Here is a 15,496-nt window from a genome sequence, read left to right as displayed (position 1 = left end):
GGCGTGACTGCAGCTTATTATCCTTTACATTTTGGTTATTCTACAGACGCTTTTTCCGAGCCAATACTTTCTTTAACTGTACGTCAACTTAATGTCACTTTGCGAAGAGAAATATGCCACTGCCAGGCTAAAATATCACATTGAACCCAGTAAGTATATTTACTGCAGTAACCCATCATCATCATAGCATCATTTAGTGAAAGATCAGTACATTCAAACCTTAAAACATTTTTAATTTCCACAGACAAAAAGAGAAAACTCAAATATTTTTCTTTTTTTTTTGGTATAATATCTTCATTTCCATGTCACAACAGTCTCTAGTGAGGTAGACTACAACAGGTCAACAGTTTGAAACGCTGGTCTTTAAACTGGTATGTGAAATGACATGAAATAAATACTTCCATGTACAAGGTCTTCAACATGAGGTAGAAACGGTTACAGAGAATGTACAAGATACAAGAAAAGTACATGTGAATCACAAAGATAACAGTGAAGTCTGATTTTCCATCTGCGAACGCCAACACTGACTCCACCCCCTTCACTGAATCAGAGTAACACAAAGAAAAGGCAAATGCTTCCCGCAATGTGTCTTTTGAATGCAGAGCACATCCTGTGTTGATTCACTTGTTGTAACCAAATACTTGTAAAAACCTGGGGTAAGCATAAATCATGATTTACTTAGCACCTCTTTCCTAATCTGAATTTCTTTTCTGGTGAGCTTCTACTTTTTCCCCTTAAACCGCATTCTGAGTAAGATAGTAAAAAAGCACTAAAATGGCTTTTAATTACACTGAATTTCCAATTAGTAAAATTAAAGGGGAATCCATTCACTTTAGATTTGAAGTTTAGCTTTGTAACAACCTAGACATCTCAAGCTCATGTTTCATTTGCCTTCCTGCTTCCACTTAAACAGATTTCTACTTTAAACTGCCAGTTGTGACCAATCACACCTGTTTGTGAATCACCGCATGTGATTAAGAACATTTCTGCCAATTTATGACACCAGAGTTTCACTTTCACTCTGGTGGCTTGTGGCTCTATCCAGTTGGGTTTAGAGGTGCTTAAGGGTCAAAACTGAAGTAAGAGTTTCCTGATTCGTTCATTTAATAGGCTTTTTTTTTTAAAATTAGAGGTTGGCACAGTTCATAAATCAGTGGCATAGCAGAGCAGCAAAGCCCCAGTGCGCTGACAGTGTTGGTATTCAACTTAATTCAACTTGAAGTTAGGGCTAAATTCAAGCTGAATCAAGTGGTTTTAAAATACTGAAATGGTGACTGGATACTTTATTAAGACATTTAATAAAAATATCGCTTATGCACCATATACTGTAGTGTGTGTACATCTTGATATGTGTTTATCAGGAGTGCTTTTCCTTTTCCCCACTGCTAACTACACTAACACTTGACATGCCAATATTTTCTCCACCAAAACCTACTGGAGACTTACATCTATACGTGGAAAAAAAATAGATCTAAAAACATCATTGATGTACGTATGGCATGTCTTTAAAAAAAATATCTGAATTACATTCAACATTTCAGGCCTTGATATAAAAACCTCGAGTTTCCCGGAGCTAAGAAACCATGTAGTGTTTTGTGTGTGTGTGTGAACGCATGTACATGTGTATGTGTACGTGTGCGTTCACACTATTAAAAGGCCTTAAAAGTTCATTGTTTCCCTGAAGTGTCAGCCATGGCATCGTTTTCATCTCGCTCCATTAAAGCTCCCCCACCGACACCCTAAGGTATCAACATACATTCGTAGTTCATCTTTCTGAGGTAACAATATTCTTCCTGAGTATTCAATAACACGATAAATCATCCTTCTGACAGGCAAAAGTAAAGAGAAAAACATATAAAGAAGTCAAATCTAACGACAAGCAGGTAAATTTTAACAAAGTATGTAGCTGAATAAAACTTTTAAGAGGCACTCGCTCAGACGCATATATCCTCTGCTGCAACGTGCGTGCCTGTGCAGCCACACTGAAGCAATAATGAGCTTTTATGTAGCTAACCTGCACTGAGTACATCTTCCCAGTATGTACAATCATCTATGTTTTTCCATTGTACAGTCTGAGATAAAGTTGGGTTAAGGATTAGCAGAAATATCTGTGTGAAGAAGATGCTTTTAAGATGATTGAGCCATACTTGATTTACCCATACTGCGACTTTATGAAGGCTAAATACATTTTCAATGGATTTTCATGAATAAAAGCTATTTAAAGTATTTCCCTACTTCAAAAAAAGAAGAAAAAAAAAAAAAAGAAAAACAAGACAGTTCACCTGCAAATCCAATATATGTATTTTTCCCTCTGTTGTCTAGTGCTGTTCATCAGTCTGGATTATTCAGGTGTGAGTCAACAGTTGTTAACTCTGCATTATAAATAATAGGACTAAATAGCGATGGCCTTGTGATGCTCAAAATAAACAAACAAAGAAGAAACAAACAAACAAACAAACAAAAAACACCTAAAAAAAACAAGCATCAATGTTTTACTGTGGCCAGTTTTCAGTAGGGACTATTTTACATCTGTCTACATACACCAACCAAAAGTAGTGTGTAGCTAGCAAACACCCATCTTGCCATGGGCAGATGCATGGACCACAAGGCAAGTGCCATTTAATTCCATAATTCCAACTAAACTCTAAATTAATACATTGCAGGAAAAATACATAATTTTGATTCTGAGGTCAACTGCCTGTCAAGAAAAGAGTGGCGTCATTTATATTATGACATAATTACGCAGCATAAGCAGCTTGATATCTATAAATGAGACAAAAATGGTAAGTTGGGGAGCAAGGAGAATAATTAATCAGAGGACAAGAGGTCCAGGATAGAAGATAAACATAAACATGGAGATAAAAAAAAAATCTAAACAAAAGAAAAGTGAAATGAAACCTGAAAACATTCATTTCTCAAGGCAAAGCCAAGCACAAAGACTTACAGCCAGCAGTGTAGTCGGGATTGTGCTGAAGTAGTATGGCATTCTCACCACTTCAGTTATTGCTCTTTTTACTTTTTGGTCATAATGATTTTTTTATTATTAATTTTTTTTTTGGTTTTTTGTGAAGCGATAGAGCATATTGCAGTCAAAGGCCTTTTAAATACATAACGGCCACAAACAATTACACCAACTCCAAAAACAATGTTGCAGTGCTGTTGCCACAGTAGCAGAAAAGGGAATAAATAGGATCCTGAGAGAAACAGACACGCGTACATTTAGACTGTCTTAATGATATCTATGTAGCGAATGCCTCAACCTCACTCCTAAGACTGACCTCAGCCTTACAGGGCAAAACGCCTCTGTGAATCTTTGGGAAAACATGATAAACAAAAACGTTAATGTACAGGAAACACCGGTCCTGTAGTAGGGAAATTAAATGTTTCATCGACAAATTCAATGTTATTTCCCCGAGTCTGTCAGGGTTAGGAACCCTGGGTGGTTTTTAAGGAGCAAGGGAATCCTTCAATATGCCAACCTGGTCTGTTAGTGCCCTCCAGTGGGGTCCTCAGAGTGTGCGTGAGATGCAGATATCTTCATCTGCATTCTCTGCTGCTGAGGAAAGCTGTGCTCCCCCGATACACTCTCTCCTGCTAGGCCTGATGGCGGGCTGTACTCCCCTGCCCTGACGTAAGGGGGTGATATGAGGGGCTTTCCAGATTTGAAAGACTGTGCATCTGAGGCGGGCACACTCATATCATAACCATTGCCATGCCCGTTGTCGGAAGCTTTGTTGTGACTGTTCCCGTTGCCATATTTTCTATAGCGAGATCCTTCCACCTCTGCTCCCTCTTGTCGTTCCTCTGTCATTTCAAAGGCCTTGCGTTTCAGAGGTACACCTGTCTCGAGCGTCCCTCCAAGGCTGTGAGATGGGTAGTTGTAAGTCCCCCCCACCATGGTAGGCCTAGGGGCCAGAGGAGTGGGAGCGCTAATCCCAGACGGCAGGTAGGACGCACTGGGGCGGCTGTATCCCGAGGACAGGCTGGTTTGGGGGTAGCACCCTGGGGGGTAGTTGTAGACAGGTGGGCTAGGGCTGTAGTTGGACACTAAAGTAGGTGGAGCCTGCAAAGAGTGTAGAGGGGTTGGTGGGAGTGCTGCACTGGGCTGAGGGCAGTATCCTGAAGACAAGTAGGTGCTGTTGTAAGCAGGAGGGTATTCCTGAGATGATGGAGCATTGCACGAGCCAGCACCACTAAAGCCTGGCTCAGGGGCCAAATTACTGCTCACCACTGTTACACTTCCTGTAGTCGGGATCCCCACAGAGGCAGGGGCCACCTTGGTGCCAGTGAGTGCCTCAAGTCCAGGGTAACAGTCCATGCCTTGAGCCAGAGTCCAGGGCTCAGAGTCTGATTTTAAGAAAGTCCCATGCTCTGCGTAAGCTCCCGTAGCAGGGCGGTCCAGGCCTGAGTACTTCTCAGCGTAGCGCTTGAGCAGAGAAGAAGCACTAAGGGCTGATATGTCGTCACTGGCCCAAGGATAACTTGTAGGGGCGTAGCTTCGGCGAGGACCTGTAGCGTAGGGGTCGTGCTTGTGGGCAGACGGTGGCGAGGTGGTGGAGGTGACATCTAAGTGCTGTTCAGGCCACTGAGTTAAAGGGGCGGCGTGCTCCGGAGACCAGTGCATCTTTAACAAACCTGACAAACAAGAACAAAGATGTTATTTCACATAATCTCAGAATAATAACCCTGATCAGATAACATTTCTACACCTACTTTATGGTATTTAGCTCTTCACAGGGATTCCAATTTCTTCTAAAGAAGACAAGATCTTATATCTGCCCTCATAATCACCTTGCAACGCTGGCTCTTTTCCACAGTTTTGTCAATGCTTAGCCCATGTCCTTCTAAACAGTCTCTACCAGGCGGAGGCCAACTGCTCTAATCTGTATGAGAAGCTACCAACATAGCCCCCAGCCTGGTCTCCACGGCGATAAGCCTCTATCAGCCTGCACACTGCCCTCTGCCTTCGTCTCTCTCACATTGGGGCCATTGTATTTTCTCTTTGAGTCTCTTAGCCCACAAAGCCACCCCCACCAAGCGTGTGATCTAATTCGGCCCAAACCTCAGGGGTCTGCTGGACGAGGGGGGGGGGGGAGAGGTAGACTAGCTTTTCTCCAAATTACACAGAGACTGTCCCACTAGCATCTATGGACACTGAAGTGTGTGTCATTAGTGAAGTGACTGACTGATGAGTGAAAAATGACAGATTTTTGATTACACACGCACATTTGCACAGAGTAATCCGCTGGTTTAGTGGCTCAGGGTTTGTCTTTTTGAACTGGCATTAAGCTGACATTCCACACATTGCAGAGTATTACTAAAGTGTCCTGAACCCAGGCTTTGACCAGAGGGGCTTCCTTGCAACCACTGGACAGCTTTATTGATTTCTGATACTGCATCAATATACAGTACTGGACAAACATGGTACCATCCTACGGGCACTGGCCATTTACTTGTTGTGTCACATCAAGTTATCACAGTCTAAATGTTCGAAGAAAGTCTAATGGAGATGTTGGAACAAGATAATAGTTTCTGCTGTGTAAAACCTGAACCATGAAGTAACTGCAAGAAAAACTCTAATTTTGTGAAACTGTATTTTAGTGAACATCTAACAAATTTTAAAAAATAAATTATATATCAGTTTGCATATGCAGGTTTTGATTTGTATCATGTTTGCTACATCTGACATTTCTGTGCAATGTATTGCTTAAAAATGAACTTCTGTAATTTATTTAGGTTTTCACTCATGTCTGGTCTGAAACTGTCTGCAAGTGGATTATACCAGGTTGGGTCATATGTCCACACAGACCACCAGATGGGTCGCTAAACGGTCCACACGTTGATCCCTAAATTAAATGATCCTTCAGCCTAATAATCCCTCTCATCCATTCCAGGGATAGCAAGTGCTCTTGTCTGGCACAAGCTCCACCCTTGAGCTGAGAAATCCCCACGCTCCAGGGAATTCTGACCCGTCACGGTGCACAAAAACATTACACATTCAAAACAGCAAACACAGGCATCAAAACCTACCTAAACAAAATAACTTGACCTAACCCTGAGAATTATTAGTCATACACCTGTACACTAGACAGACTCGTATTCTGTTTAGTTCTGAGTGTGGGTTTTTAAATAGTATTTCACAAGCCCCAAGGGAGTAGGGGTCGTCTAAGCCTCTGTGCCTGCTGTGTTGTGAATGATATTCCATATTTCTATACAATGCCAATGAATGACTCAGTCTTTCATGTCAACATCAAATCCCCCAAAATGTATCTGAAGGAGATTAAGGGATAAAAAAAGAGCACTTGTGAGGAAGAAGCCCTCATGACATGTGTGGCGTGGGTGTGGTCCTTGGCCAGCTGCAGAGGAGGCGTGACGCAGTGAGCTCCCGGGGCGGCGCAGGGGCGGGGTGAACAGGTGTGCTGGGATCTGACAGTGATTGTGTCTCTTTATGTGTTGGCAGTGACAGACGGAGACGGAGGTGACAGCAGAGAAAGAGAGCGCGGAGTATATGTGTCCACGTTACCCCGAGTTTAATAAAAGGTTTCTGCATTGTCAAAGTCGCTCCGGCTGGTATTTCTTGGGTCCACCGTTACAACATGTTTCCGGGGTGTTTGTTACTGTCATGTTTTTAAGGTCATTCACATTAACAGAACCACAAGTGTGAAAAGTTTATAAATGTGTGTTGATAACGGCTCTACCGAGATCTCCACTTTGTCGTATTTGAATTCATAATCTTGATGCTCCTCGATGGCAAACTTTCAATTAGATTTATTGGAAAAATGTGAGCAATTGCTATAGTTACCTAATAGAGAGACAGATATTTTGTGCTTGATTTCTTTAGCAGGTTTGCACTAGTTGAACTGACAAGAACTTAGCTGAAGAGAGCACAACTACTCGATTACATGCTAATTAGTATACTGTACTTAACGATTGCTTATTTCTTGAGCTGCTTCATCATAAGCTGCCATTTATTTTATTTTCAACATGTGAGCTCTTCATTTTCCTTTGTGTCTACTTAGACTTTACTTCACTTTGTCTTTTTTCAATGTGAACAAACTATATGTTACTTGCATGCTTAAAATATTTGATAAATCCAAAGGAAATTTACAACCAATTTCTGATTTCATGGCAGACGAACAGCTAAAAGAAACAAAAGGAAAAAAAAGAAATATGACCCAGTGTTTGATTTATGTCTGCATAGAAGGAGTTTATAAGAAACTGCTCACAGTAGGCTCAACACTACAAAAGCACTAGTGCAAATGGGAAGTGCAAATACAATCAGTTCAGTTTAATTCAATTCAATTCAATTTTATTTATATAGCACCAAATCACAACAATGGTCACCTCAACCGCTTTATATTGTATGAGCAAGCACTTGGTGAGAAGGGGAAGGAAAAACTCCATAGGTTGTCCTTTCTCATATGTAGCACAGAGCAGGGGACAGTGTGTGTCATTTGTGTTCTCACATCTGAAAATACTCTGGGCTACCATGGCTCTCACTGAACAACAGCTCAGAGAGGATCCTATGATCCTATATTGGATCAGCGGAAGAGGATGGATGGTTGTTTTTGCCAATCCCACTGAGAATCTGTGTCCCGCTTTGTAAAGCTTCCAGCTCAATACTGCATTTTTCTTTATTACATATAAAACTATTAAACAAGATTACTGACATATGTGTGAAGATAATCTGCAATGTGAGATTTTTGGCATTTTTTAAAAAATGAAATGGCTTCATGGAATTATTCTCATATAAATTCATAGCTGGCCAACATCAATGACATATAGTGGTGGCCATCAGTGTGGTATTCACTGATCATACTGATTGCAGGCATGTGGCAACCATTTTTCCATGTTGTCTTCAGTCTAGTTCTCTAACGACATCTCCACCACTGGCTCTATAATTTAGCCAAGGCTCATTTGAGCGCGGTGATCTACTATTTCTGGAACCTTCACCAATTTTGGCAAAAGGAATTTAAAACCTGAAGACATGGAAAGATCCCCCTGAGATGAGAAGATGAAGAGTTAACAGGTGAGTCCGTCTGTCAAGAACCAGACTGAGAAAAGTACCTGAGTTAATGATGGATTAGAGCACATGAGGCTTATGGGAGCGTTAGCGCGTGTTTAAGCTAACAGTCAGCTCCAAGAATTAAAGAAGCATCACTTGCAAACTCACTCTCAATCCTGGCGGTAACTTTCACAACATAACATAACACAAGTCTTTACATTACATTTTCAAAATAACTTCATAGTTATTTTTCATTTTCATCTCTTCATAATTTTCCAAATTAATAACATATGGCAGCTACATCAGGAAAAAAGTATTTTTATTCATATTTAGGCAAAAAAAAAAAAAAAAGATTCTTGAACTTTATTTTTGAAACACATACTTTTCAAAGAGTTTGTTCCATGTCCACTTAAAGCTGGACAACATGTGTTTTGACCTTTGAATTTTGTATGGAGTGACACATAAGTGTCCAATGTAGTGGTTTATGTGCAAGTATGCCCTCAACACTGACACAAATACAAGAAAACAGCCTTTGAATAACTGTCCAATGTAGTGACCACAATGCGCGAAAGGGTTAATGAGTATATTTCATTGCTTATTTATATATTCTGTATTTATATAGGTATATATTTGCTATATTTATGCATATTCTCTTTTTCCTGTTTATTTTTTACTCTAACTTCTTACTATGCAAATTTCTGTTGGTGTTCTGCTACTGGAAACAGAATTTCTTTAAGTAATCTTCAGGAAAAGTTCTCCATTCTTCTTGCAGGACATTCAAAGCTTCTCACTGATGTTCATAATTCCATCAAGGCCTGTAAAAATACTTATGCCTAAATCTTATGCCTGGCTCTTTTATCTTTGACATTTTTGCAGGTTTAACTAAAGAAATTGGAACAATGATGTGATTTTTATTGCAGGTTGCTTGCAACAAAGTGACTATAGATAGAATTTAAAATCAGTTCTTGAAGTTGTTTAATAAGTATAGACACAACACTGGTTCATTCCTTGAGTTTGGTGCCTTTTTATGACCGAACGATTCATAGGTCAGTGTTAAGTGCCTAAACAAACAAAGAAACATTCCTCTGAAAATGCTCAGGCCCAAGGACTGGACTGAAAATGAGTGAAAAAGCAGCCCATGCCCAAAGAAAAACTTTACAAAACCTCCAGAAAGCCTGAAGAGCTTTTGCTCAAGCCCACTTTGAAAATGACATGAAAGTCTGGCTCATGTCGATACACAGACTAGATCTACTTTATAATATTAATATTCCCGATAATAAGCTGGCTAGAACATTTCTGAGATGACTCAAAAACAGGAAAACAAAGTTAACTGCTATGCATGCAGGAAACGCTGACTCTTATGTTCAAAGGTGCATGCAACCAGAAATCTTTTGCAAACTAAATTGCTGTTACTATGACACCCCACTCAAGTCCTGTGTTTACATGTCTTTGCAATAAGAGACAATGAAACTGACTGAAAGCAGGAAGTCAAGTCAAATCAAAATCAAATCAAATCAAATCACTTTTATTGTCACATCACATGTGCAGGCACACTGGCACAGCACATGCGAGTGAAATTCTTGTGTGCGAGCCCCACAAGCAACAGAGATGTGCAAACACAACAACACAAACGAGCAAAATACAAGAATGGCCAACCTGAAACTAATAAATATATGTACAATATATAATAGTGTATGCATTTCTGGATGTGTATACTAAATATTTTCCTGTGTGTGTGTGTGTGTGTGTGTGTGTGTGTGTGTGTGTGTGTGTGTGTGTGTGTGTGTGTGTGTGTGTGTGTGTGTGTATACACATTTTTACAAATTAAATAGTAAAAAAAATAATAATAATAATAATAATAATAATAATAAAATATATAAAATATACAGAGTTGAATATGTGCAAAAGTCAAGTCACACAAAAACGCACTGACCCTCAACCCCTATGCTTGTGTACTACATGAACTCAGAGTTCACTACACAGAAAAATGTGCCTTGCATCAGTGTGTAATCATGTGTGCTGTGTGTTTAAAGACAGCCAAAGACAAACACATAAGGTGATTCTAATCTGAGACAGATGAGTGCTTAAAGTGTATAGAAACGCATCTATGCACAGTTAAAATGTAACTTGTTCTCTCACCTGCTTTGAGTGGTCACTAAGACTGGATGCCTATAAACTCCAGCCGCATTGCTTTTTTGAATAAATGGTCCCCAGCCATCAACAACCACCACCGGAACCAGTTTCAGTGCTCTAATTTGGATGTGACTATTATAATGACTTGTACATTTCAAAAACTCTGACAAAACTGCTTGAATTTTTCTTTTCTGCAATTCTGCAACTCTGTGTGTCAGTGGAGGCTAGCTTGACTCCCAGTCCACTGCATGGTCAGTATGAGTAATTAGGGGTTAATTAGATGGAAGTATATGTGGGGGAAGGGGCTAGCTGAAATGAGATTTAGGGGGTTGTGAGGAATAAGAGATGGGTGACTGGCTGGATGGAGAGTGGACACAAAAATCACCCTTCTGCAGCTGTAGGGTCTCTGTAAGTGCTTTCAGTCCACCCACAATAAACAAAGACACCCCCTGAAGACGGAAAATCCAAAATACACACACACAAAAATACACACACACAAAAATGCACACACACAAGCTGCAGCAAACTACAGTCTTATATTGTGTTTTTTCCATGGAGGGTTCAGCTTCAGCTGGCCAGCACGCAGATGGACTCTCGGTCATTGGTTGAGTCAAGCTGCTGGAATGCCAGGAATCTAACCTGAGATCTATTTACAAAGCACATATCCTTTCCATGCACTCAGCACGCCTTGTCTATTCCCAGGCTAAAGGAAGCGAGGGAGAAAACACAAAGAGAGAACGTGATTCCTTACAGTGCTGACAAATGACCTTGTAGCCTGTTTGCACATTACTGAGTGATTTGTATTAGTTAGAAGTTGATTCATGCCACTGCCAAGATCAATACACATCAGAGGAGAAACGGTATACGAGTTTACAAGGAGAATGTCACGCCAGCTGAGATGAACAATGAAATGCACGCACTTTACCCATATATCCCTGTGTTTCAAGCTAACGGTATAAATTAGTGTTATAGTCCTGTGAGCACTGACCAAGAAAAAAAAACTGGGTGTGCAGTCAGTGGGAAGGAGAAGACCCTCCCTCCCTCTCTCTTCCTTTTATTTCCCCTTCCCCCTTTTCTCCAGGCCTGCACACTACACCAGGCCATGCTGCTGTCAGCCAATCAAATACTGTACCAGGTCTGATTCAGACTTTAAACATCCCTAACCTGAAAGCTATTTGAAAGCTCCAAAGCCAAATGAGAAGATCAAACTATGCCAACCACAGAGTTTGACACAGTTTGATCTCTGAATCACGACACAGCTGGTTTCAGCTCGATCATTTGAATCCTCCGTTCCCTCTCATTTAATTTCTCTTTTCTCTCACTCGCATTTTGTTCATTCTTCCTATCCCTCCTGCTATCTGCGCAATAGCAAAGACCAGACTCTGTGTCCCAGCCTGTGTGGTCAGTTTCCCTTCCCCCACTCCTCTAAGCTCACACACTCACATGTGGCAGAGGTTGGCCTGGCCCCTCTTTGCTTATTGTGTCCACTCATATATCAGGCTGCAGCTGACCAGTCCCTCCTTCTACATCTTCTCCATCTGTCCTTCACTTTGCTCTTTCTCTGTCGTTTTCCCCACCGGCGCCGCACATCTACACTATAACACCTAATAAGGAGCCGCGGCTTGTTGCACTTTCTTTTAACAAGCTTTTGCGATTATTAAGCAGGGCTGATGCATGCGTGTGGAGACAGAGGGTGATGTTTATGCGCCCCACTACAACAGCACTAATGAGAGGCTGTTGACACCAGGTTACTAACGATCTGGCTTTCATTCACAGAACTGCTTCACCCTGGTAACGGGCGGCTAAAACGCGCTAACGCCGCTCATCACTCTCACATTATCATCATTAAGGACAAACAATCGCAGTCACCCACACCTTAACGAGCTGTGATTGTTTCCTTATTTGTGTTTGGGAATTGATCTGAAATTTGTCAGTGTGTGTGACACGTGACTGGAGGTGGTGCGGTTGGGAGTAAAAAATAAAATGCCAGAATGTGAGCGTGTTTAGTTTCTATGAGTAGAAAACTGACACACTGCTGTGAGTTGCTTTTGAGGAAGGAATGTGACACGTAGATGTTACCAGAGCTTCTTTCTACACAGACAGCCCCATCGTTGTGCCTCGCGAGACGTCAGAGACGAAGTATCGTGACATTTTGCTGTTTGTTAGCTGCTGCTTCTCTGTGCAGTTGCTTTAGAATACACAAAACATCCAGCGGTAAATCCCTGTTGCATTATTCCAATCAGGTTAGTGTTGTAATCCTGTTAAAGCTGGTCCTGATCAATAAGCCGGTCAGTCAATACAGGTATATTTAACAGTCTAGATAGGAACCTCGCATAATCAGTACACATATGAGTAAGGGAGGGGCTATTCTGTGACATGTTTACATGATCTGAATATATTTTGCTTTTACATACTCAAGTAACAAACAAGTATTTTGTGGAAATGCCTTCCAAATGTGTCAACTCTTTACCACGTCTGGTAAAAATACAACTGGAGTTTATTCAGATTGAACATGTGTACTGCCCTAAACCTGAGACCTAAAGCCTGTTCAAGCACACATTCATTCTGCAAAATATGTGTGGCGTTTCTAAAAAGACAAACATCTGCTGTCTGTTTGGTCTCAAAAAACAGTGTCTGAACACTTTCTGTGAAATTCCTCAATGCAAAGCCTGGAGACTCAGCTGTTAAAGGCTTCAGGGTATCTGCCTTCTCAACATGACTGCTCAAGAGATCCCCCTCCCTTCACCCCAGCAATTCGCTTCCCACTGCATATCCACAGGAGATGAGTTCTGGACAAAAGAGGGGCCTGAAGAAGAATGTGTACAGGAAAACAAACTCAAGCAGAACTGGAGCATGGTATGCACGTACAACATGATGCATTCATCCAATAAGTGTCTCCCAAATGCAAACCAAAAAAATTAAAGACTTACTGTATGGGGTGACAGGACTGAGCATTCTGCAGCCCTGGTCCCAGGTGAAGAGGAGAGGACCAGGTCCACTTGGTGCTAGTGAGGGCCCAGCTGCATGCTTCAGGGTCTTCCTGGGTTACCGCTGTTGCTTCTGCTGCTTTTGGCTGTACTGCTGCTGGTAAAGGCTAGTGAGTGGCCTCCTGTACTGCTTCATGGTTCATCTCATAGTTCAACACCACTCTGACACATTGCCACCTGAAGAATGCAAACAAGTCAGTGTCAGAGCCAGCAGACACCTTGTCCTGGTTTAATTGCTGTCGCTTGATTCTAATAGATTTTACGAAAATAATGATAATTAAAAATAAAAGTCATGCTTACTCGCTTACACCGTAGAGCAATATTAATATTCGTTTATTTTACTGCAAACCTTCTAACAAAAAAAGTAAAATATTTGTTGTCATGTAAGCTGTTATTGAGTGGTAATGAGCTTTGCATGTATTTTCATTGCGCTTGCTTTTCTGGTTCTTTCCTTAGCTGTGCGCACAGACACAAGCGCACAAGAGAGACTGAAAGTCGAACACTGACACAGCGCTTTACCCTGTGACTACAAGACGGTAAAGCACGGTTTTCATTATAAAACTGCAAACCAACAGAGGAAAGAGAACTCCATGCTGCCCTCTCTAATGCTGAATAGTTCAAGGAAATTTAGGGCAAAAAATGCGTCCAAAGTGCACGCACTTAAAGCAGGCACCAAACAGTCGACACAGAAGGCCAGCTAATTAGAGTTTAATACATATGAAGACAAGGGGAAAAGATGGAAGATAAATTGAAGTAATCTAAGTAAAAACGAAAATCACGACATTTACCGTAAGGAAAAGAGAGAACATCAGAAAGGACCGAAATGTGCAGGCAGCAGCGGAAACATTGTCATTACTGCTGAAGGGAAACCAAAATCTATTTTTTCCTAATAAGTGCGTAAATGGTTACAGACCTGACCATGCCTGGATTTGCCCGATGAGTGTTTCAGTTTGGGAAGTAATCCACTACTCCACAAATTGTAACAGAAGGTCTCTCGCCCTCTCTCTCTGCGTATGTGTGCATGTGTGTGTGTGTATGTGTGTGTCAGTGTGTTTGAGCCTCTTCTGGGATCCTATCCTTTTCTCCTACACTCCCTCGCTCGCCCTCCAGCTCGCCCCCCTCCCCGCCCTCGCTCTCCCTCGCCTGGTGACAACAGAGCAGCGCACGCATCCCCTCCCCCAAGCACGCCACCCCTCCCCCTCCGTCTCCCTTCTCTTTTGTTAAAACTATTTCAGCAGGAAGGGAGAGAGAGGGAAAAAGTGACCAATCATGCAGTGTCAGAGAAGAGCCTATTTCCCCCCCTGCGGTGTGTGTGCATGCGTCTATGTGTGTCTCTGCCTGAGTGCACATGTACCATTTCTGCACGTGCGGATTTGGAGGATTGATAAGACTTGCATGGGTGGCTGCATGCTTTTGGTTACAAACCTTCAGTCTGATGAATGGGCATGTTGGGACACATGCAGATGTGCAAAAAAAATTGAATTTTCTCCTTCACTGATCACATGAGAAGTTCAGTTATTGCCAATGACTTTTATTGATCTGGTACATTGATCTTAGTGTTGTTTGTAAGGTGGGGGCTGAAATGGCCATGTCAGTATTACCTAATTCCTCTGGCACACCATCCCCCCACTATACACAAATACACACATTCACACAGTAGCCTGCACACATGCATGGACGGCAGCAAACGACCTCCACATTGGCCTCAAACCTTTGGCCAAGAAGTGAGTTAATTTCTTCAACTGTAATTTATCAACATGGTTATAATGTGCAGACATAGTTTTGTTTGTAATATTGTCTCACTGAACACTCTCCACTCATGGTACGGTGTTGGAAAACCCTCTAAAACCCTGCAGGGCTTACCTCTTCTCTTTTGGTTGTGAGGCAGTAACCACATGAGCAATGTGACATGTGGGAGATGCACTTCAGAGGATGGCCGTACACAGGACAAACTTACTTCAATCTTTTTAGAGCATAATCCCAAAACAAAACAGACAGTTTCCCTTCAGTAACACTTTATATTAAGGTTCTTGCGATAGGTAACAAGGTGCTCACAGTCCGATCAGAACTAGTTTCAGTATGATGACTAAAAATGAAGTGAGACTGATGGATCTCAGCACTGTTACAATAAAGATGGTCAAGTCAGACCTTTGGACCAAAGTGAGGATCATATATCATATATCACTGCAACAAGGGAATTTGATCCATTTATTTCTGTACTTAAAAAAACCCAACAACTAATATGGCTGTGAAGAGGTAATTAGTGAAAAACAACAACTATGGGTTGTATTTATGGGCTTATACAGCTAAATTCAGTTTAATTTGTTGTACAGTGAACTTCTACATTTACGATTTTCCCCTTTCTGTCCGT

At 41.4% G+C, this 15,496-nt stretch overlaps 1 protein-coding gene across 1 annotated transcript; it reads right to left on the bottom strand.

Moving 5' to 3' along the window:
* Positions 1-216: 216 nt before the first annotated feature.
* LOC146669813 (fidgetin-like protein 2) lies at positions 217-14,216 on the bottom strand. Its single transcript, XM_085406434.1, has 3 exons — positions 14,039-14,216; positions 13,069-13,302; positions 217-4,635 (listed from the first exon to the last, which is right to left on the bottom strand). The coding sequence occupies exons 2-3, from the start codon at positions 13,091-13,093 to the stop codon at positions 3,488-3,490; spliced, it is 1,173 nt and encodes a 390-aa protein (XP_085262560.1). The 5' UTR covers positions 13,094-13,302; positions 14,039-14,216; the 3' UTR covers positions 217-3,487.
* Between the last annotated feature and the right edge of the window lie 1,280 nt (positions 14,217-15,496).

The sequence above is a fragment of the Rhamphochromis longiceps genome, linkage group LG5 (genome assembly GCF_057381845.1).
Source record: "Rhamphochromis longiceps isolate RC_006_pf linkage group LG5, R_longiceps_female_GT1.1, whole genome shotgun sequence".
Taxonomy (NCBI): domain Eukaryota; kingdom Metazoa; phylum Chordata; class Actinopteri; order Cichliformes; family Cichlidae; genus Rhamphochromis; species Rhamphochromis longiceps.
Note: the sequence above shows the minus strand (reverse complement) of the source record. Positions and strands in the feature narration are given on the sequence as shown.

What these genes read in the sequence shown, in the direction of transcription:
- LOC146669813 (XM_085406434.1), bottom strand. Translation starts at nt 13,093, where the DNA reads ATGCTCAGTCCTGTCACCCCATACA. An exon ending in CAGTCCTGTCACCCCATACA is followed by an intron (nt 4,636 to 13,068) that starts GTAAGTCTTTAA and finishes CTTGTTTGTCAG; the next exon opens with GTTTGTTAAAGATGCACTGG.